The 24,413-nt window shown below is 38.7% G+C and overlaps 1 protein-coding gene across 6 annotated transcripts in view; it reads left to right on the plus strand.

Moving 5' to 3' along the window:
* The window catches only part of ATG10 (autophagy related 10), a 309,264-nt gene that overhangs the window by 78,097 nt on the left and 206,754 nt on the right, over positions 1-24,413 (plus strand). For 4 of the 6 annotated variants that reach the window (XM_059418180.1, XM_059418177.1, XM_059418181.1 and 1 more), the window contains exons 1-3: positions 9,438-9,693; positions 17,538-17,646; positions 23,983-24,102. In XM_059418180.1, coding sequence (XP_059274163.1) covers positions 23,995-24,102 — 108 coding nt within the window. In that variant the 5' untranslated portion in view covers positions 9,438-9,693; positions 17,538-17,646; positions 23,983-23,994. Of the gene's footprint in view, positions 1-9,437; positions 9,694-17,537; positions 17,647-23,982; positions 24,103-24,413 lie in introns of those variants that run through there. The other 2 variants (XM_059418178.1, XM_059418179.1) reach the window with 2 other exon arrangements.

Raw genomic sequence — 24,413 nt, forward strand, 5'->3', positions numbered from 1 at the left:
AGACAAGTCTCTATGGCAATAAACTTCACCTCCTCTTTAACAAACACACCAAACGGCATAAATAATTAAAAGTGTCCTAATGCCGAGCAGTCAAACATTACAGCAAAGATGTAGCAGCTCTACTCAGCTGTGGCCTGTTTCATTTAACATTTGACATTTGTCCTCTTTCTTGTCATTATTCATGTTCCATAATATGCCTCTTAACATGTCTTGAGTATATATAGAATAAGGATGCCTGTTTATGTTCTTCTATTATCTCTGCCTATATATTTATACTATTAGCCGCTTAATTTGAAGAAGATTGAATGATGAAGGAACATTCTCGATGGCCAATAACTGGGTTGCAGAGGGTAGGAAATTGTACATTTGGAATGTCCCAATATCATCCTCTGCTGGCCATCACATTTTGGCTTTTCTCCCTTTGAAGTTGACCTCTTTACCTCCATGTTTACTCCCTTTACAGAACAACAGGATATAATTTCATCCAGATAACATTCTTTTCTTTGTGTCAAATATATATTCAATAAAGTTACACTGTAACTTTATTATGTTTTATGTATTATCATTTACAAATGATTGTAAATGAATGTAAATGTAATTATTATTTACAAATGATTGTAAATCATTTGTTCCCACCCCAAAATTGCAGACTTCAATTTTAAATTTTTTTATCATTCTTTAAGTTTATTATGAAAAGTAACACATTGATAATACATTATTTCTTCTAAATTTGAAATAACAAAAAAGTACAAAGAAGAAAAGCCATTCATAGTCCTCTTATGGAGGGATAGGCATTGTTAATTTTTAGTCGTAACCTTTTATTATTTTTCTATAGGATTATAAATGAAGTCATACTTTAACATATTATTTTGTATCTGGTCATCTTTCTATATTAGAAAACACAGATTATTGATTATATTAATGATTATATTATTCTATTACCTCTATGTGTCAACCTCATAAATTTGAAAATGTGTATCTTTTTGTTTTTTCCATACTCTGCAAAGGTAGGATTATTACTAATTCTATTTTATAGATAAATAGATTCTGAGGTTCAGAGAGGGTAAGTGACTGCTTGAAATCCACACATCAAGTAAATGGCAGAAGTAAAGCTTGCTCTATGACTTCTTGCTGCCAAAACGGTACCATTTCCACAGTGTGCCTTCCATCTCTCTGAGATAATGCAGACTAAGGGGCCGAGCAAATGCACATTATTGCTATTTATTTTAAGAGGCAGGCTAAAGAGAGTCATTGCCTTGGGAGCAACTTCTGATTTGGTCTGGATCTAGGGCAGCTTCGTGAATTAAAATTGCACAAAGTCTTCCTGGGCTTCAGGCTGAACTTGTCTTAATGCAAAACATCATTATAACACACAGATATATCAATATGAAGTTGAATCCCACAATCAGAATTAACTCCTGATCAGTAAACATAGCCATAGAACATTAAGAAAATAGGTCATTATTGAACCAGGGCATTCAAGTCCTTGTGAGCAAAAAGGCAGACCCTATGCATGTACACTGATCTCTCGTTACCCTCTTGGTATTTTCTTTGATGGTTGACAAGTGGAAAGTCTAGTGGGGATAACAATCTTGCTGTGTATTTCTAAGGAATCTAAACTGTGGTCTAGAAGGCACAGGGAGCTTGAGCCAAAAATTCTGAGGAATTTGAGATTCTGTAGTTACTTCTTTATACTCTACCTGTTGCTTTACAGAATAATGGATTCTGGATATAAGGTGCTGCAAATATCCTGTATGATTCCCCCCCCCACCACCACATAGTCCAAAGGTGAGGCACATTCTTTTACCAAAGATAGTTTGCTATTTATTTACTTTCTCGTTTACTTTTTCTCCGGCCTCACACCATCTTGGTCAAGATTTTGGTTTGCCTGGGCAGCTGTCCTGTTATGCCTCCAAAGACTCTGGACTACTTTCCCTTTGAAGGTCCTGAATATTTCAGTGAGACTTGGGACTGAAAGTCTACAGTGAGAATTTATCCCTGTGGGGTTCTTGGGTACAAATTACCAGGTCTCTGTTGCAATATAATTCTTAGAGAAAGATAAAATCATGACTTCATACAGATACAAAAATAAATATATGTTAAAGAATTCATTTTACTCATGTGAGATCAGGAAACCAGGCAAAATGGCACAGAACTGATTTTTCCGTGGAGAAAATGGGGGAGTCAATTAAAATCCCTACCAGACAGGACAGAAGATACATATATCTATCAATTACTTACAATTTACACAGGGCATCAAAATTGCTTAAAGACAATGAACAAAGCTAGAATCTGGTAACCCAGAAAGATATGCTATAGACATACATAGGTTTTTCTGTACACCCCCCAAAATAAAAGAACAAAGGGCCCTCTCAATGAATTTCAGTGGGAAAAAACAAGCAACTTGAGTAATACCAGATCACTGCCAGAGTGATCCTTTTAGAACTCAATTCACCTGATGAATTTAAAACAAAAGTTTTGGTTCCTAAATGTCCTCAAGATCCTTGAAAAAAGAAAGAAAGAAAGAAAAAAAAGTCCAAATAAGAATATTAGAAAACAAAGACAGACTAAATATCAAAATCCACTAAAATATTCTGACCTTTATTCAGACGATTCAAATTGGATTATTTCCTGAAATGTGTTATACCCTTCATAATACAAACTGGACCCTCAAGGATAAGATCTTCAAAATACAAGCACAACTATCCAGTCCTATTGCTATACGTTGTTAGCTACAGCATATGGCTGCTGAGATTCTATGTTAACATTATCCTTTGCTGTCATTAAGACTTTTACAATTTGGGGCATTTGGGTAGCTCAGTTGGTTAAGTTTCTGCTTTCGGCTTGGGTCATGATATCAGGGTCCTGGGATCCAGCTCCACTTCAGGCTCCCTGTTCAACGGGGAGCCTACTTCTCCCTTTCCCTCTGCTGCTCCCCCTGCTTGTGCTTTCATTCTCTTTTTCTCTGTCAATAAATAAATAAATAAATAAATAAAATCTTTTTTTAAAAAAAGGCTTTGAGTGCTGTGAAGTGTGTAAACCTGGCAATTCACAGACCTGTACCCCTGGGGATAAAAATATATTATATGTTTATAAAAAATAAAAATAAATTTTTAAAAAAGGCTTTTACAACCAATTGTCAGTAACCTTCAGAAAATTTCTAAAACTGTTCTTGGGAAACACAGATAATTACATAATTATAGATTGTCATTAAAATTGACAATTTTCTATTGCTATTTCCATACAAATACTTGAATCCATGGGTGTCATGCCACATGTCCCCAACTTCATATACTTTAAATACGTATGCCTACTACTAAAAATCAAATGAAACATACAGTAGCTTAAGCTCAGCAACAAAAGTTTCTCTAAATTAGAATTAGGAAATAAGACAGGCCCTCAGCTAAGGAATGTGATCAATATAGAATTATAGTCAAAGAACACAACTTGTATTTCCATACTGATCCCAAAATATATGTCTACTCCTAGGCATTTACCCAAGAGAAATGCAAATATATGTCAAAAAAAATACTGAATGATTATTTACAGCAACTTCATTTACAATAGCCAGAAGCTGAAACAACCTAACTGTCCTTCCCAGATGAATGGATATACAAACTATGGTATATTCATGCAGTTGAGGACTAAGCAGCACTAAAAAGGAACTAATTACTGATAAATGCATCAATGAACCTCAGGAACACACTCAGTAAAAGAAGTCAGACACATATGCACATATGTACTGTATGTACTGTACGATATCATTTTTTAGAATCGGCAAAGATAGAGTGACTAATCTAGAGGAAATTAGTGGTTGCTGAGGGTCTGAGGGTGGAGAAAGTAGTCACCTATAGAGGGGAAGTAGGCCACTTTTTGAGATGATAGACACGTTCTAGATTTATATATATATATATTCATATTTATATATATTTAAAAAATAAATATATATATATTAAACATAAGTAAATATATATATTTTTTAAAGATTTTATTTGACACAGAGAGAGAGAATGCACACATAAGCAGGGGGAGCAGCAGAGGGAGAAGGAAAAGCAGGCTCTCCACTGAGCAGGGAGCCCGATGTGGAGCTCAATCCCAGGACCCTGGGATCATGACCTGAGCAGAAAGCAGACATTTAACTGACTAAGGTACCCAGGCGCCCAGACATGTTCTAAATTTTGATTGTAGTAATGGTTACATGGGTGTATCTATTTGTCAAAATGTACTGAACTGTAGACTCAAAATGGGAGCATTTTATTTTATGTAAATTACCTTTAAAAAGGTTGATAATAAGGGGTGCCTGGGTGGCTCAGTGGATTAAGCCGCTGCCTTCGGCTCAGGCCATGATCTCAGGGTCCTGGGATCGAGCCCCGCATCGGGCTCTCTGCTCAGCAGGGAGCCTGCTTCCCCCTCTGTCTCTGCCTGCCTCTCTGCCTACTTGTGATCTCTCTCTCTGTCAAATAAAATAAATAAAATCTATAAAAAAAAAAAAGGTTGATAATAAAAATAAAAAACAAAAAATAGGTCTGTACTGCAGGTGTACTAAAAGTAACAAATAAGAAGTGGCATGATGGACAGTTTGAATCACCCTAAATCACCCTAAATCACCCTGTGATGATTCTTGATTTCCTAAAACCCCATTTTTTGATATGGACTATTGGATTTTTTCAGTGTTGTTAAAAAAATTAATAAACTTTTTTTATTTCTTAGAAAATTTTTGTTTACAGGGCGCCTGGGTGGCTCAGTGGGTTAAGCTTCTGCCTTTAGCTCAGGTCATGATCCCATGGTCCTGGGATCCAGCCCCGCATGAGGCTCTCTGCTCAGCGGGAAGCCTGTTTCCTCCCTCTCTCTCTGCCTGCCTCTCTGCCTACTTGTAAACTCTGTCAAATAAATAAATAAATAAATAAGTAAATAAAATCTTTAAAAAAAAAGAAAGAAAATTTTTGTTTATAAAAAACTGAGCAGATTATAGAGAATTCTCATGTATGCCATTCACAGTTTCCCCTTTTATTAACATCTTGCCTTAATGTGGTACATATAATTGATGAGCCAATATTGATAGACTGTTGCTAAGTCTATGGTTTATATCAGAACTCATTCTTTGTGTTATGTAGATTTTAGATTTTGACTGAGATATAATGTCATATAGCCACCATTTCAGTATCAAAAATGATAGTTTTGTAGTCCTAAAAATGCTGTATGCTTTTTTATATTCCTTCCCCCAGACTCTGGCAACCACTGATCTTTTTACTGTTTCTATAGTTTTGCCAACTATAAATTTTTTCTCCACTTTTTTAGGTAAGTGCTATGTACATACAGGTTTATGTTTCTTATCTCAGCCATCCAATCAGATTACCTCCATAACTTTTTCTTTTATATAATTTATCTTTTCCTGAGGACCTCCTGGAGGGTGGTGGAAGAGATCTGCCTACTATAAGCTGCAGCAGAGAGAGCTATCCCTTCTCAGTATCCTTTCTCCCCTTCTTCCTTTTAATAATTAAAATAATCTCACTCTGTCAAGGTTTGACTGAGCTCACCTTCTTTGTATCTTGGTGTGGCCTGTGGGATATGAGCAGGAAGAAAATGTACAATTGATATGAACTGACAAGATTGAGAAAATAAGACATTTACCATACAGTTTTAAAGATTTTTGTATGGGTTCCTGGCTGGCGTAGTCAGTTGGGCATCTGCCTTCAACTCAGGTTGTGATCCTGGGATCCTGGGATCAAGCCTCATGCCGGTCTCCCTGCTCAGTGGGGAGTCTGCCTCTCCCTCTCCCTCTCTTCCTGCTTGTGCTCCACTCACTTGCTATTTCTTTCTCTCAAATAAAGAAATAAAAATCTTAAAAAAAAAGATTTTTATTTACTTTTATTCTAGAAAGAGCATGTGAATGGGAGGGAGGGGTAGACGGAGAGGCAGACAATTTTCATGCAGACTCTGCTCAGCCCCGGAGCCAGACTTGACCCAGAGCTCCATCTCAGGATCCTGAGATCATGACCTGAGCCCAAACCCAAGAGTTGAATGCTCAACCTACTGAGCCACCCAGTAGTAATTTTAGACTTGTGTCCCATTCCTGGACTGTACTACCTAAAGAATATTGTGAATTAATATTATATTTGCGATGGACAAATAGACTCCTGTGAGGGTAAGTAAAGGAGTGGTCAAGTGAGCTAGAGGGAAAATCAGGAGACTGTGGTTTTATGGAAGCTAAAGGAAGCAAGACTTCGTAGATGTGATCAACATGTCAAATGAAACTGAGAAATCCAATGAAATAAGGAATGGGGATTTGATCATTGTAAGGTTTTCCGACGAAATAAACACACCAGGCGAAGTGGGTGTAAGGCAAGGTTTATTAAAAGTTCTCTCCGGTGAAGTTTCAGGGCCCAGGTGAAGGGGAGCCGAGAAAGTTGCACCGGGAGGAGGTGGGCACCCTCGGGCGAGGTTCCGCAACTCTGGAAAGCAGAGTGGGGGAAGTCGCGCCCAAGGCGGGGAGGAGGGGGCTTTTAAGGGGTCTTGGGGAAAGCTCAGGGGTCTTTTGGCAAGTTTCCCTTATTTGGATATCCCGACGCTCATCGGATTCCCATTGGTCCACAGGAGCCCCGGGCGGGGGTCTCAGATTCCTGCTTGGGCCTTTGTTCTCCTGTCCGAGCTCAGGTCTTGTGGCGGGAACTTTCGCCATCTTTAGTAGCCCTTCCTGCCAGCCCAACAATCATTAGTCTTAGTTTTCATATCTATAAAATGGGTATCTTGTGTGGTTATCATATGGTTGACTAAACTAAACTAAGCTTCTGGCTTATAGTGGGTTCTCAATAAATTTTAGTTTCCTTCTCTTTTTGTGATTAACTCATTGTTTTATTCAACAAATACTTATTACTAGTGACGAACTCTGCAAGAGACTGCCTATGCAATCATGACAGACCCTGCCCTAAAGCACTTTGTAGTGTTGTAGGGGCCATAAACATAACATAAATATAAATAGGTCAGTACTATTCCTTTCCACAAGTGATATGATGAAAGGAAGTATATGGAAGTTACCTGATTTATTTTGTTTTGTTTCTTTGGTGTTGGCAGGTGAATTACAAAACTTAAAATCATCTCAAGTGCAAAACAAAAAACCAACCAACCAAACAAACAAACAAACAAAAAAAACAAAACAAAACAAAACCCCAACCCCCCCAAACCCCCCCTTTTTTGTTAACATGATATTGTTGATGCATGAAAGTGTTTCTAGATTGCTGAATACAATGCCAAGCAATATTCTTATTTTTGTATGTGAAAGTTCTGTTTTTTGAATAACTGCTTAAAGTTGAAGGAAACATCCATCCACTAAAGTTCTCAGTCATGATGAGGGAGCAGGAGGCTGGCTGAGGACAAAGCAGGAGCTGGCGCCTTGCACCCCCTCTTCACCCTTTCCCCTCCATGAGTGTAGCATCCCTCAGGCAGCCCTGACTGCCATGAACAATAAGCAAATAGTTAACTTGCAGAGCTCACAATCCTGCTAGACAGGAGTCTCCCTTGGCTTACAAATGTCCTAAATCTCACTAACAAAGACGATTGATAGCAGGATTGTGAGACCCCACCAAAAAGTCTCCCAATGTTAATGGCTGGTCTATGTTAATGTTAATGGCTGGTCTAAAGACAACATTGATCCAGCAGCAAGGGCAAGGCCTCCGGCAGGCCTGGAACATCCTGGCACCTTGTAGGCCCTCTTTAGCATATGAAAACTCCACTGACACCTCCCTTCCCCTCACCTTCCCCCAACAGCAGGGTACATAACCTGCCATCCCTCACAACCCGGGGCAGCAGCTCTTCCTGCCCACGGGTCCTGTCCCCGTGCTTTAATAAACCACCATTTTGCACCAAAGATGTCTCAAGAATTCTTTCTTGGTCATCGGCTCCGGACCTCAGCCCACCAAACCTCACCTAGGTTCTAGAACTTCATCAGTCAGAACTCACTGCCCTGTACCAACCCCCCCCCCCAAAAGTGAATACTTTCAAATGGCAGCTATCTAGTTCATTTATATCCATAGTTGCGCAAATGTTAGGAAATTCATTTACTAGCAGTATCCTTTTTTTTTCCCTTAAGATTTTATCTATTTATTTGAGACAGAGGAAGAGAACACAAGCTGGAAGGAGGATGAGAGGGAGAGGGAGAAACTGACCCCGCACTGAGCAGGGAGCCTAATGATGACAAGCACTGGGGTGGGGGGGTCCTCAATCCCAGAACTCTTGAGATCTGAAGGCAGACACTTAACCAACTGAGCCACAAAGGCACTCCTAGCAGTATCTCTTTTAAAATTGAGTTTTATTTTACATGCAGTAAAATCTATCCTTTTTATGAGTTCTGGCAAACCAAACAACCGTGTAATCACTAACACCCTGAAAGTATCGGACAGTTGCATTACCCACCTCCCCCAAATTTTCTCAAGCTCTTTTTTAGTCAACCCCATTCCCTGGTCACCATTCATCAGTGTTCTGTCCCTTTTTAAGAACTTTTTATTTTGAAATAATCGTAGCCTCACAAGAAACCACAAAAATAGTACAAAATCTTGTGTACCCATCGCCTAGCTTTCTCCAATGGTCACATCTTACATAACTGTGGTACGAGATCATAACCGTGCCCTGTAATGTTTGAAGGCAGGTTTTCCTTTCACTTCTTTGCCTGTGTTTACTTTTTTCTTTTCACACAAATGTAATTCTGTTGTGATAAAAGGAGCAGATGTTAGTTTTCCCTCAGATGTCTGCTGTTGTATTTCAGTATTTCAGTTCCATCACCCATGTTACTCCTACATGTTTCTGTGGTCTTTTCTTTATCCCACCGCCCCCCCCCCCCATTTTAATTCTTCTGCTTGGGGTTTTTTTCGTTTTTTTTTTCTTTTTCTTTTCTTTCTTTCTTTTCTTTCTTTTTTTTTTTTCCTGAGCTATGTGCCACAGATGGTTCTATTGTAATTCTCGAAATGCTAACTTCTACCTCGGTCCTTCCGTTTTGAAGGAGGTAGTCGTGTTTGTGCTTAATTGTCGTGGTGCTTACAATAGTTTTACTGTGTGTGCGTGTGTGCGCTTTGGCCGGCTTGGATCTCCAACCTCGGAGAAGGTTTTTGCTCTAGCCTTACTCATTTATTTTGCAGATATCTGGCTATCTGTTGGAAGAAAGGGTGCAGCGACCGTTAAAACTGCTGGCACCCCCCCTCTCCCAGGTTTCGGCTTGCCTACCACACCTCCCTAATGGGCCGCCTTTGTGCACTCAGAGCGCACAGCCCACGTTCAGTTCCTGGGGCCGGGGAGACGAGGGGCGGAGACTCGGCTCACTGGTCCAGGGCAGCGGGAAGGTCACGCCCCCTGGCCCGGGTTCTGCGTGCGCGGCCCGCGACGTCTGCCCCCCCCCCCGCATGAGCCTGGCCCCGTGGTGCGCGGGAGAAGCTTGTGCGCATGCTCTGATTCGGTCGCTTCGGCGGCAGTGGGTGAGGGAGGTTTCGGTCTCTCTCCTGCAGGGCTTCTTTGCGCGTTCCCTCCGCTCCTCTGCTGTCATCTCCGTGGCCCCTGAGAGCCTATAACTCTCCTCCCTGGGGCTGCCGGCCGGCCGGCAGCTGACAGAGCGTTGGGCACCTCACCCCGGCTCCCCGCCCCCCCCCCCGCCCCGTTGCCCCGCCTGCGCTAGGCTGGGCGGCGGGGTCAGGGGCCGAGCGGAGCGGGGTGAGTATTCCCACAGCCTTTGCTGACCTCTTTCCCCGGCTGTGCTTCCCGCACGGTCCTCACCCCACTCCTGGGATGGTGAGGAAGGGCGGGTGCGGGTACGCGGCGAACAGCCCAGCCCTAACAAAAGAGTGGGAAACGGGGTTCTCGCCAGTGAAATGTAGGCCGAATCCCGGCGGTCGTGGAGCGAGAGAGTAGGGAGTGGGTGGCAGGGGGAAGGAAGGCTCGCGCCCCGCGTGACCGGCACTCGGGCCACGACTGAGCGCTCACGCAAACGTGGGTAGTCACTGCCCTGTTTTAGACCAGCGCAGGGGTAGCAGGTCTGTCTGTGTAACATTGCAACAAAGGGTATCAAGTTGCTCGTGATTCCAGTGGCCAAGTTCCACTTAAGTTGAAGGGGTTTCAGATTCATTAAGTATCTGGGGGAGGAAGTTAATATTTTTAGCCAACAATTTTTCGTCTTCCAAATAACATTTCCACTCATAGTATGTGATATCATGCATTGGGGGTAGTTAACTGATTCATAGAAACATTTATAACGACAAAAATTTATAAACATCTAGGAAAAGCAAAAGAATAGCTCAGAATGTAACCTTGCCTAAGAGGCCCACCTGAGGCTGAATTAATTATCTAGGGGACTGTACTCTTGCTTGACATAGTACTGATTAGGGCCCAGGCCCAGCTCTTTCTTTTTCCTGTGTGTGTGTAATGGAGATGCAAATTATTTCAGACTGGGAGGAAAAAAAAACAACAACAACAAAAAAACCCACTCCTGAAGATTGTGGCTTTTTCCAAGATTTTTATAATTTTTTATAATTTTTTCCAAGATTTTTATAATTTTTACCATTCAGCTTACTCCATCATGAGTTCAGTAAATCTTTGCCACAGGCTCACTTTGAGAGAATTATGTTTATAACTTAAAAAAATTACAGTTTAACAGGGGCCTTACTCTTTAGTGGCAAAAGCTTAAGTTTGTACTTTTTAGAATTGGAAAACAGGCCCTTTATAGTATTCAGCCACATTAGAGGACCTCAAGTAGAATCCTTAACTTCTTGCTTCTGAAGAGTCAAATATGGACAAAAGGAAACATGTACAAAATGAAAATTTAATCAAAAAGTAAATGTTGAGCATTGAGAAATTCGAATTAAGGCATTATAATTACAAGGATTAAAAATCATTACTGGTATTTTAATTGAAGTTAGTGGAAATAGTTTCTAGTTCTACAATGGATTCATTAGGATATAGATAGACTATTATAAGATTATTTCTCCTTACCTTCTCCCATCGCCACTTCCTTTACCCCTTTATTTAATATTAACTGAAACACTGCTATATCACGAAGCAATCAAGTTGGGCATAATATTTTATGACAAATTATAAATTGATAGTTCCCAATGCTTATAAATTTCTGAGAAAAATAAGCAACACTTTAGGAAAAATATGTCAGGTAAAGTTTACATAAGTAGATTGTGTAAGTCTGGGTTTGATTAGATTATTAATATCTTGATGTGTTTGGGACCCTGGAGGCAGTGTTTGAATCATAAACATAGTCTGGAACCATAACAACAACAAGGTGCTGTAGAGATTATTTAGTGATTATGTGTTGAAAACGAATGTCTTTAGGGGCTTAGCAGACTGCTAACATACTTAGCAGACAGTATGAAACTACTGGAAAGTAGGGGAATGGAGAATAAACTACCTAAAAGCATCCAGGTTAGGGAGAAGTTGCTGAAAACTGCAAAACCAAGAGTCACCTCTAAAGAACCTGGTACCTCAGGCATTGAATTGCTGATCTCATAGGTTTACAGAATCCAGGAAGAGTACTTACTAATATAAGTTTAGCTTTGAGGTTAGGGTTATTTCATATCGCTCTCATTTAATAGCCTTCAGAGAAAACTTTTAAAAAGCGTCTTTATCTAGCTCAAGGACCTACAATGTATTCTTACTGCCCACTGCTTTAAATGGAATTTTTCAAGAGTTTTAGGTTTATCAGTAAACAGCTTTCCTTCATCCAAATCGCCGGCCTCTCCATAGGCTAAATTCTCAGCTTCTTGGTGGCAAAAGGAAAGAAAGAAGCATACATACCACTTCTCAGGAAAAACATAGCTTCCTTGGATGTCAGTATATATCGAGTCAAATGTAGGTTGGGATTTCAGATATCAAAGTTATGCTAAGAAACCTTATGGTTAAGTTTTCTAGACTTTGTTAAGGTTTTTGTTTTGTTTTGTTTTGTTTTAATACTTATTTGACAGAGAGAGAGAGAGAGAGACAGGGAGGGAACACAAGCAGGGGGAGAGGGAGAAGCAGGCTCTCCACTGACAGGGAGCTGCATGCAGGGCTCAATCCGAGGACTATGGGATCATGGCATGAGCTGAAGGCAGATGCTTATCAACTAAGCCACCCAGGCGCCCTAGACTTTGTTAAGTTTTAACCTACTTCCCAGTGTTTTTTAAAGGGGGCTCAACTGGCATTTTGATGGGCCATCTCATACATTGTAGGGTGCTCATTGTATCTGGCCCCTGAGCACTAAACTGCAGTAGCAAATTATAACCCCTCCTCTTTGTGACAGCCTACTGTGATCTCACCCATTTCCAAATAACCCCTTTGAGAATGATCCCTCCTAATGTTGGGAACCATTGGACCATATCTGCCTGTACTTTACTACCCACCTTATACTCAAGTATTGCCATTTTATTTTTAAAGCTTAGCAAACTTTTCAGGCCCTGTGTTGAGAAGCTCTTCCATCTTTTCGGCATGGCTTTGTCTCTACTTGGTAAGCCTTTACTCACATATAAGTCCTTAAAGAAGTGAATTCAACTCTTTCAGACTCCCTCTTTTAGAGTCTTCTCTGATTTTCCCAGGAAATAATTTGACATTCCTTCCTGTGAGGATACATACACACAGCAAATGGTTAAGATATTGTAGGTGCCAAGTGAATGTAATGAAAGCTTGTGGAAATAAGACAGAGCATTAATCTAGTTGTTAATGAAGACTTTGCAAGAGAAAAAAGGGGAATGTCTCTTTCATTAAAAAATGTCCAACTACTATTTTTTTTTTAATGGCACTTGGTAGTATATTTTAAAAATGCATCACTATCTATTTTCAGAGGAGCACTGAGTGTAGCTTCTGATACAGTGCTGATTTTTTCTGTATCTTCTTTTTGGGGGGGTATTTTATTTTAAAGAAATTTTGTATTAATTATTTTTATTAACATGTAATGTATTATTTGCCCCAGTTGTACAGGTCTGTGAATCGTCAGGCTTACACACTTTACAGCACTCACCATTTCACCTACCCTTCCCAATGTCCATGACATCAACACCCTCTCCACGCCTACCCTCCCCCCAGCAGCCCTCAGTTTGTTTTGTAAGATTAAGAGTCTTTAATGGTTTGTCTCCTTCCCCATCCCATCTTGTTTCATTTTTTCTTTCCCTACCCCCTAAAACCCCCATCTGCCTCTCAAAGTCCTCATATCAGGGAGATCATATGATATTTGTCTTGCTCTGATTGACTTACTTCGCTCAGCATAATACCCTCTAGTTCCATCCATGTTGTCACAAATGGCAAGATTTCATTTCTTTTGATGGCTGCATAGTATTCTATTATATATATATATATTTTTTCACACACACACCACCACCACCACCATATACATATATATGTATATATATATATATATATACACAAGAGTATATATATATATACATGTATATACATATATATATACACACACACCACATCTTCTTTATCCATTCATCTGTTGATGGACATCTAGGTTCTACTGTGGACATTGCTGCTATAAACATTTGGGTGCACGTGCCCCTTTGGATCACTACATTTGTATCTTTAAGATAAATACCCAGTAGTATGATTGCTGGGTCCTAGGGTAACTCTATTTTCAATTTTTTGAGGAACCTCCATACTGTTTTCCAGAGTGGTTGCACAAGCTTGCATTCCCACCAACAATGTAGGAGGGTTCCCCTTTCTCCGCATCCTTACCACCATCTGTCGTTTCCTGTCGTGCTCATTTTAGCCATTCTGACTGGTGGTATGAGGTGGTATCTCATTGTGGTTTTGATTTGTATTTCCCTGATGATGAATGATGTTGAGTGCTTTTTCATGTGTCTCTTGGTCTTTTGGATGTGTTCTTTGCAGAAATGTCTGTTCATGTCTTCTGCCCATTTTTTGATGTGATTATCTGATTTTTGGGTGTTGAGTTTGATAAGTTCTGTATAGATTTTGGATGCTAGCCCTTTATCTGACATTTCATTTGTGAATATCTGCTCCCATTCTGTTGGTTGTCTTTTGGCTTTGTTAATTGTTTTCTTTGTTGTGCAAAAGCTTTTGATCTTGATGAAGTCCCAATAGTTCATTTTTGCCCTTGCTTCCCTTGCCTTTGGCACTGTTTCTAGGAAGAAGTTGCTGTGGCTAAGGTCAAAGAGGTTGCTACCTGTGTTCTCCTCAAATTTTTTGATGGATTCCTGTCTCACATTGAGGTCTTTCATCCATTTTGAGTCTATTTTTGTGTGTGGTGTAAGGAAATGGTCCAGTTTCATTCTTCTGCATGTCACTGTCCAATTTTCCCAACACCATTTGTTGAAGAGACTGTCTTTTTTCCATTGGACACTCTTTCCTGCTTTGTTGAAGATTAGTTGACCATAGAGTTGAGGGTCTATTCCTGGGCTCTCTATTCTGTTCCATTGATTTATGTGTCTCTTTTTGTGTCAGTACCATACTGTCTTGATGATGACAGCTTTGTAATAGAGCTTTAAGTCTGGAATTGTGATGCCACCAACATTGGCTTTCTTTTCAACATTCTTCTGGCTATTCAGGGTCTTTTCTGATTCCATACAAATTTTAAAATTATTTGTTTTCTTTCTTTGAAAAAAAATGGTGGCATTTTGATAGGGATTGCATTAAACATGTAGATTGCTTTAGGTAGCACAGACATTTTCACAATATTTGTCCTTCTAGTCCATGAGCATGGAACATTTTCCCATTTCTTTGTGTCTTCCTCAATTTCTTTCATGAATACTTTATAGTTTTTTGAGTACAGATTCTTTGCCTCTTTGGTTAGGTTTATTCCAAGGTATCTTATGGTTTTGGGTGCAATTGTATCTTCTTATTTGTTGAATAACTTTGGCCAGACTCATACATGATCAGTTCTTGGTTCTGGCCTAATTAGCATACATGGAGATGGGAATTATCAAGTCACACTCACTATTCAAAAGTAACGAGAGGGGCGCTGGGTGGCACAGCTGGTAAGGCGTCCAACTCTTGGTTTTGGCTCAGGTCCTGATCTCGGGGTCCTGGGATTGAGCCCCATATCAGGTTTTCTGCTCAGCACAGAGTGCACTTCAGATTCTCTCTCTCTCCATTTGCCCCTCCGGCTCCTGCTCTGTCTCTCTCAAAATAATAAATCTTAAAAAGACACCCAAAATGACAAGAGAGTTGGTGGATCAGTTTAAATCATCAGCAGTGGTGGAACAGCTTCACTTATGTGCTTGCAGAGAAGTCTTGTTTTATATAAAAGTATGGTAATATTATAAAAATAATTATACTCATGGGGCGCCTGGGTGGTTCAGTGGGTTAAGCCTCTGCCTTCAGCTCAGGCCCTGATCCCTGGGTCCTGGGATCGAGCCCCACATGAGGCTCTCTGCTCAGCAGGGAGATGTCACATAAATCTGTTGTCTGGATGGGGAAAGACCAATTGGTGAATAAGCTTGGAAGTTCAATTGAAGAAATGTACTATAGAGAGGTAGAGAGATATAAAATAAACACACTTAAAATTTTTAATTTTTCTTTTACTGATTACAACTTTTATTTAATGTTTATAGTGTGCTTAACTTTGTTGTAGATGCTAAGATACAGGCTTGTAAATCAGAAATTCTCAGATATTTAGACATTCCTCTATTGACTTTTGGTGGTCTATGAAGGAGATGGTAGAGGCTACGCAGATTTTTGTTCCTTTGTAGGTAAACTCTTCTTTTCTGCCTGTATCTTTGTTTGTTTGTTTTCTTATTTATTTATTTATTTTTAAAAGATTATTTATTTATTTATTTGACAGAGAGAAATCACAAGTAGGCACAGAGGCAGGCAGAGAGAGAGAGAGGAGGAAGCGGGACTCGATCCCAGGACCCAGAGACCACGACCCGAGCCGAAGGCAGCGGCTCAACCACTGAGCCACCCAGGCGCCCCGTTTGTTTTCTTTTTTAAATTAAGATACTCTACTAGGATACTTCTAGGCATAGTTGTTGTTGTCATTGTTTTTTCCAATAGTTTTCTCAGAAACAAAGTGAATCCTCTCAATTTAGAGGAGTAATTATGTTTGGTCTTTTTTTTTTTTTTCCACCAGCTCAGGAATAATTTTTCAATGGTATGTTTGCTTATTATTTCAGTTCAGAAATGCCAGTTATTTGTAGAATTGGATTTGTATTCTTTGTCCTTCCTATCAATCAATATGCTTTGTTTTCATCTTGGTCTTTTTTCTTTTGTGTTTGGAGCACATCTCACATGTATGTGCTAAAATACTAATTAGATTTTTTCCAGCTTCTGTACTTCTATTGCTTCTCATATAGAATTTAAATCTTTACTCTTATTATATATTTGAATTCCCTTCCAGTTTTTTCTTATCCAGTTTCTTTTTTACTCTCAGCTGTTGTTTCCCACCTCATCTCTTGCTTTTAGAGGCTGTGTTTTTCTTTTCCGTTTGTCTTTTTCAGTTGGGAATGTAAAGTAGATAATTTCCAAGTTTTTCTCCTGATTCCCAGGGTAAGCCCACTACAGAAGCAAGCTTTCTCTCTTCCTCTATATGGTGGTGTTCGTCTTTCTTATGGTTGAAGAGCATCGTCTTGGTCCCACACTGTTACTGATGTTTTTGATTTTCTTAAAAATTGACGGCAGAGGGACTTGGGTAGGGATGGTATTGTTCACTCTTGTCAGAGTGAGCAAGCCCTCTGCGTCACTCTCACTACCTCTAGGTGCTGAAGGACTCTTCATCTACATGTGAGGTAGGAGAGCGAGTGTTGGAAAGATACAACAAGATTTCTGAATGATAAATCTTTCTGTACTCAGAAGAGGTCTTCCTTTGCTATTGTTTAATTTTTCAGCCCTGTGTCTATAACAAGGGGGACTGTTTCTGTGTGATTTGAAAAAGTTTATAGTTTTTCGAGTTTTTGCAGGGAAAGTGGTAGTGGTGAGACTGTAATCCTCTGAGGGCTCATTCTGTTCCCGCGCCTCCTGTTGCTGACTTCACAGAGTAGTATGCATTGCTCCTCTTGGCTTCACCTTCCACTTCTGGCCATGAACATTTTATTATTGAGAGAGAACTGCCTTGAAAGAGAATTAGCAATGGAAGCCAGTAGTGGAGGGGTTACCTCAGGGTCTTTTTTTTCTTTTTTGAAGGAGATGTAGAATGGAGTAGAGTGAGATGCCTTTTTAGGCTCTTCCTAACTGGACCTCCTGCTGCAGAGGCTGTAACAAGCATCCAGCTACCAATTAACATTTTTCAGTTCCAGTCCGGGTATAATGTTGTATCCTGTTTAAACTTTATTTTGGGATATATATTTCACTGGGAAAGCAAGGAGGAAAGCAAAGTGCTGAGCTTTCTAGTTAGTTGCCGCTGAGACTGAGCCAAACTTTCTCCCTTTTGCTGCTTCCCTGTGCTATTTATTGAATTACTGGGTCTATCCCTGCTGTGCCCCATCCAGGCTGTCAAATGCGTTGAAATCCAGGTCACTCACTAGCCCTATCAAAACAATCCATCTTTTGTCTCAATTTCCTAGCATGATCCTTCCTCAAAAGTATGCCATGCTAATTACAAATATTTGTTTGGGGGATTTCAGAATCAGGTAATCTCTCTGGCCTGGGCCTTAGGTTCCATGTTTGAATTTGTACCCTGGCTCCTTCTTTGCTCTCTGAAATTTGAGGACCACTGCCCAAGGACCCCGTTAGGTAAGTGATTATCTAAATGAATTCAAGCCAAATTCTCATAAAGGGATTGGGTTCAGTTTATGTCCTTAGCTAGTAATTGCATGTTTTTCTTTAGGAAAGAGTCTAAATCTAAATTTATCATAGTGTGGAATTGTTACAGGGAGGGGGAAAATGCAGAGGAAATTGCCTACTTTTATTGTTAAAACTGGCTTTAATGTTTAGAAGTATTCATAGTATATTCAGTGGTATGTACATTTTAAGTGATCATAAGTTCTGGGAAGATTTATATTTCTTTAAGTGTGATTCTTATAAAGATTTATATTTCTTTAACTGTGATTCTGATGTACATTGATTTATAGGTTCATCAAAGGAAATGTCTCTGACCAAAAATAAAATAAAATAGAATTAAATTAAATTAAATTAAATAAACACAAAGAATCAGTTACTCACACATTAGATTAAAAATTTATGAAGTGGAGAATGGTAGTGAAAAAAAATTTTTTAACTAAAAAGGAGACTGAACAATGATTATACACAGTATTAGAATTTACTGGGGTTGTTTTCTGAAAACATAATTAGTAGCAGCAGAATAAGCTTTACACTGTATAGTCTTAGGGCTAACCTCTAGTTTAGAGAGACTGCCTTCACTTGGTGGGAAGAAAAATTATTCTGCCTTCCCAATCTTTAGCCTCTGCTGAAGCAGTTAAAAAAAGGTTTTGATTGTTTGAGCTAAAAAAATAAATAAATAAAAAATAAAATCAAATAGCTTTCCAGCAGGAGTAAGACTCAAGCAAAACAGATGCATTAACAACTTATATTTTATGTCATAAAGAGCTCAAACTCATTTCTAACTTTTACTTATAAGAAATGAGAAGTTCATTGTTTAGGATGAGATGAGAATTGTAACTAGTCTTTCTATTGAACGTTTACTTGTGTTCTGTTTTCATCTCTAGTCTAAATTTAAGATACCTTAAGTCTAGAAATGGAAACAGGTCTAAGGAGTTTTACATTTGCAAAATAAAGTTTTGCCATTTTTGCTTAAACTGCAGTTGTGATTATTTCTATTTTTAAAAAAAGATTTCATTTATGAGCCAGTGAGAGAGGGCACAAGCAGGGGGAGGGATAGAGGGAGATAGAGAAGCAGGCTCCTCACTAAGCAGGGGGCCCAATGCAGGGCTCCATCCCAGGACCCTGGGATTATGATCTGAGCTGAAGGCAGATGTTTAACTGACTGAGCCACTCAGGCAACCCCAAGTTATTTTCATTTTTGACCATAATTTCAGCCATCTCATAGTAGAAAGTTCTAATACTCTAATTTCTGCCTCTACTAGTCTATATATTTGGTAGAAGATCAGAGTGTTATATATTGTATTATATATTGAAAAGTACATATGAAAATGTTGATTGTATTATATTTTCATTTTTAATGAGTTGAAATATTCTTACTTGAGCAAAGAGACAATAATTATTCAGTGGTATTTCATTATGGCATATTACGATGATTCAAGTTGAGATGGATAGCATTTTAATATAATATAGTTCCTAATTTTGTAATCAAGCTGTAAGTGTTTATATTATTATATGTAATATCCTTCAGCAAAGCCCAGTCTTTAGATAATTTTGTAAGTATTCAACCAAATATTAATTAGTGCTTTGATGTGCTGTCATCTTGTTAGTGGTACAGTGCTGTTAATTAGATAAACTATGGCTATTGAGTGAAATTTTATATTTTGACTAACATTTTGAATAGTTCAGTAAACTTCAAGTAACTGGGGGGGCTTCAGGAATGGAATATTTTTACTTTAGTTCAGTTTTGTTGTTAAGTAAGGGTTTGTTTGAAATTTATAAAATATGCCGACATGTATTAGTATTTTTTTATGTATTAAATTCAGTTTTCAGTTGACTTAGTATGTCTCAATATATGTCAGGGTCACTGTATCATTAGAAAAACTAATTTTCTGACTGCTTTGTTTTGGTCTTGCTAGTTTACTTTTGTATCCTCCCCCTGAGTGATCAAGTGTGCTCTGTTATCTATAATGTTGATTTAAATCAATATGTCCGGCCCAGATTTCTCTTTCTTTCTGAGTTCCAGATCCATCTCAAAACGACGCTAGATTCTCCTCACATGGGTATTGCACAGGTATTTCAAACTCAAAATCAGTGTGATTGAATTAAGTCCATCTCACTCCCCAAACCTGTTCTTGCTCAGTGTACCACCACCTACGGTAAAGAGCAGGGAATCTTCCTTGAATCTTTTCTCCCACAGATCCCTCACCTACCAAGATCCACCAGTTGTCATGAGTATACTATCAAAATACCTTTTGAATCCTCCCCCTTTCTACCCTACTTCCAGTCTTTGGCTCTGTTTAGAATTATTTTGTCTTTCCTGTATTATTGCAAGAGACTTTTAATAGGTGTTCATCTAGTCAGGCAAGAACTGCAGTCTCGACCAGAAGCCAGAATGCAAATACCAGTTTACTCCCACAGTCAAAACCCTTTTGAGCCCTCAAGCTAGCACGCTCTCCTTCCTTAATAACCCTCCTCTACCGCTGTATTTCAGTCAAGCAAGAGTTCTTTAATTACCAGACCTTCCCTTTTATTCAGATTTTTGGACATTCTATTCCTTTGCCTCCTTCCTTTGCTTAGTTAACTTCTATTCTTCCTTTTAATGTCTCCTTAGATGTCACTTTCTTGTGTGTGCACTGAAGCACCTTAACCAGGATTTCGTGCATAACCCAGAGATACTTTAACATACCTGAAATGTTTGAGAAGACTGCCTCAGTAGAAGCCCCTGCATTTTATTGTCTCTTATGTACTCAGAATTCCTGTACGTGGTGCTTTCCTTTCCCAAACCTGTTCTCCCACTGTTCTCCTACCCTCTCAGATTTTGTTATGATCTCTGGAGCACACATCCCTAATAAACAAACTTATCTTGATCCTTAACGCGTTATTGTCTTTACTACATTCTGTGGAGTAAGTTAAGTGTTCCCAGAAAAAGAATTTTATGGTCAAAAGGGTCAGGAAACCCTGAGTTAAGTTTCCCCATCACAATGTATATTGTGAATCTCCAGGGTGGGGGTAGTGAGTGGATATATACCGTGGATCAGTTTCCACACTTCATCTCACATGGTGTTAACATCTTCACAGGTCACTGCTTCCACTAACTAGTTTTAAAGGAAATTTGGCTTTGAAACAAGAAACAACAAACAAAAACTGAAACTGTTTGAGTGGAAGCTGCTCCTTCCTCCAACCTATGAATTGTAGGATCTGGAGATGACTGGTAGCCTCTACTTCCCCAGAGCAAATTTTAGGTCACTGCTTCTTTAGCTTCCTGCAGATATCCCAGCACTTTTAGGGCTTCTTTGAAAATCTTTTGAGGAATTTTATATCCTATGAAATTCAGCTCTACCCAATATAGCGAGCTAGGTCTTTTTCTCACATATTCGCTGGTAGTGTCACATATCCCTTTTTACTGGTAGTGGCTCCTTTTTGCACTATCTTGAGAAGGAATCCAAGGCTGTGTTTTGGCTCATCAGGATCACCTGTATTAGTTTATTAGTGATTATTCTTGATGGATTTAGCATTATACACCATCTCCTACCATTTGTCCCTTGTCATTTACAAATCGCTCATTTGATCTTCCATCTTTCTTCAAGAGCTCTCCACCCCCCCAACTCTCCAGATAATTCTAAGTGACTTCAGCATGCATATGAAAAGCAGCAAATATAAGCTTCATATTTTTCTAAACCTCTGAGCTCCAGCGACCTGTATCTGTAAGTTACTTTATATCCTTGCTGAGACCTCCTGAAGTTCTAAAGTCTCAATGTCTTCTGGTCTTCCTTCCTTTCACTATGGTAGTTCTTAGCCATTTTTAGTATCTGATATTCTTTGATACTACCATGTTTTCCCAGCCCCTTCAATCTTCTCTTGGTATTTTTACTTTCCTGCCTCATCTGGAACTATGAGCTTATTCTCACTAGCATATTTTATTTCTTCTTCTCCCTTTATCCTTCCACTGAATCAACCCGGCAAAACCTCAACTTTGCACGTGTGCTCAGTGCAGCTCCCTGCTGGTTCCTGTACCTGGGGAGCTGAGCATTGCTAATGGTAATCACAGCACCCTTCCTTCTTGTGTGGCATGTAAGTCTCCCATCAAAATTTTATTACTCTTCAGTATTGTACCTTTGAAGCTTTACCTCTGCCATTCTGCTCCAATAGAGAGCAGACAAGTTTAACTTGCACGTCACTAGAGTATATCTGCCTGCACTTCCTGCATCATGTTTGTGAGATCAGACTTGGAGTTCTCTGCACCCTAACTTGCCTTTGTTCATACCATTCTCCCTGCTTGGACTACTGTTCTCACCCTTGTGCTTTACCCAATGACAGTCTGCACTACACAAACTCTTCTATAACTTCAAGATTCATCTTCATGCCCCACCCCACACACCCTCCCACACTATCCCCTCTTGGTAAGGGACTCAATCATTTGTATATACTTTAAACATAAATGCTGTTTTCCAGTGCTGTAAGGATTGAGAGTTGATCAAGTCACTGAAAAAGTTCATTAAAGCTAGAGTTAAAAAAAAATACATGTAGACATGAAACATTTTATTTAAGCTTAGAACAGAAATACATTCCTGTCAATTGTCTCATGTATGACCGAGGGATTTTCTTTGAGTATGTAAACTTGAATGGAATTCATTGTTCCTTCATGAATATACTGAATGCAGAATGCATCCTCTAGATTTCTAGTTTGCATTTAAAAGAAAGAACTCAAGCTATTTATGTAGCAATGTGAGCACAGGATCCTAGATTTGTATGGTTTTTTTCCCCCACCAGTCTTTTCAGTTGCATTGTCCATACCTACTTCAATAAGTAGGTATTTTTTCTTATGGGGACTTACCTTTATAAAGTCTTTCTAAGGCATTAAATCATAAAAATAGCAGTTATTTTTCTTTTTTACTTGCATTTTATGGATTTGGTTTGTGTAGCATTTAATTAAAGCATGTATTTATGATATACAGATGTGGTTTGTGAATATAAACTCAACTGATGGTAGCAAGGTGCTCATGATCAGCATGTTGTAGACATCAGTATTTACCAAGGGAATGGATAGTTGTCAGTTAACTTGGCAAGTTGATTGACTGGAGGTTGGTTAAGAGAGTTTCTACTATAATGATTTTTATTGCTTATTTCCCTTCCCTCCTTCATTGTGAGCTCTTATAAGGCAAGGAATACACACACACACACACACACACACACACACACATACATATATATTTTTTCATTTTGTATATCTAAGCTTCACCTATGCATAGTACCTACTGTAGATATTCAGTCTGTGTTTCTTGGCTGAATGAGCACATTCTTCTCTAGGTCATACTAAATTTGAATAATCAGAAAGAACGCTGTACTAAGAATCAGTTAGTATAGACAGATCACTGGCCTTAGAGCCACATTGGGGTTTGAATCCTTTCTCATTTGCATTTCTTGAGCAGATTTCTTTCTCTTATTCTTTTGGGGAATGGGGGTAACAACAGTCTTTGGGTTATGTGAGGATTAAATGGAGATGTAAAGTGTTTAATGTAGTGCTTGACACAGTAAGCAATCAACAAGTGGTAATTTTCCTGATGATGCTCAGTACCAGTGAGGAAAATCTAGGAATTCAGTTGGTTTAACTTTTTCATCAAAGGTCTTGAACTATATAATTTAACAATTTCCTTCTAGCCCTAAATTTCTCTTATTATAAACAATGGTTCATGTTTTAGATAGATTTTTGTAAGAAAGTTGTGGCTATTGCTTGACTCGTTACATTTGTAGATTTGATAAAGTGGATCATTACTTAGGTGATCATAACCTTACACCTTGAAAAACAAAACTTTTAGGCTTGAGAACATCATTGGTTAGTGAACTGAACTCTCTAATAAAGTGTGAAGAACAGAAGAACAGCTCAGCTTTACTAAGCACTACTACACTCTCTATGTAAGAGCTAAGTAAGGTAGAAAGTAGAGAAGGAAGCTCTGATGAGATTGTTTAGAAGCACTAGCTTAGAAGAAGTGAGATAAAATTAAGCTCTTGAAACTAAATTTATGGACAGATTTAACTTTTTGAACCATAGATGTGTATTTGTTATAAATTTAGGTTTTAAGTTTTCATGTTGACCACATTTTCTTTCTGATTAAAAAATGGGGATAGGGTAAAACGGATGGAAACATAGTGCTTTTTTGGAATGACTCTGAGGATATTTCTCATTCTATGTCTCAAATTTTGGTTTGTTTAAAGAAGTAAGTGATGTAGCAGAATTCCTTTTAGCATTCATTCTACAGCTCATACTTATACTTAGTTTTTATATTACAGTTATCATTTAGTATGGAAGAAGATGAGTTCTTTGGAGAAAAAACATTTCAGCACTTTTGTGCAGAATTCATTAAACATTCACAACAGATAAGTGATGGTTGGGAATGGAGAACTTCGAAGGTAAGAACAGAAACTTTTATTTTCTATTTTAATAAAGTGTTTTTTTTTTTCCTTCGGCTGTATAAAGCCTCAGTAATTTAAACTAATATATGAAAGCTAGTTTGATTTAGTAAAAGGCTTAAATTGAAGACTGTTTTAAAACAGATGTCCATTTTATTGTTTCAACTATATATATTCATTATAATTGGGCTAATGAAGTATTATCTAGAAAGGTCCTTAGGTGACCTCCTTTAATTTAATAGATAAGAATGCTTAGCATATTAATTATCTGAATGTAAACAGATGCTTCTGTGGTGCTTCAAACCATTTAT

This window comes from Mustela nigripes, chromosome 12, assembly GCF_022355385.1.
Source record: "Mustela nigripes isolate SB6536 chromosome 12, MUSNIG.SB6536, whole genome shotgun sequence".
NCBI classification, from domain to species: Eukaryota; Metazoa; Chordata; class Mammalia; order Carnivora; family Mustelidae; genus Mustela; species Mustela nigripes.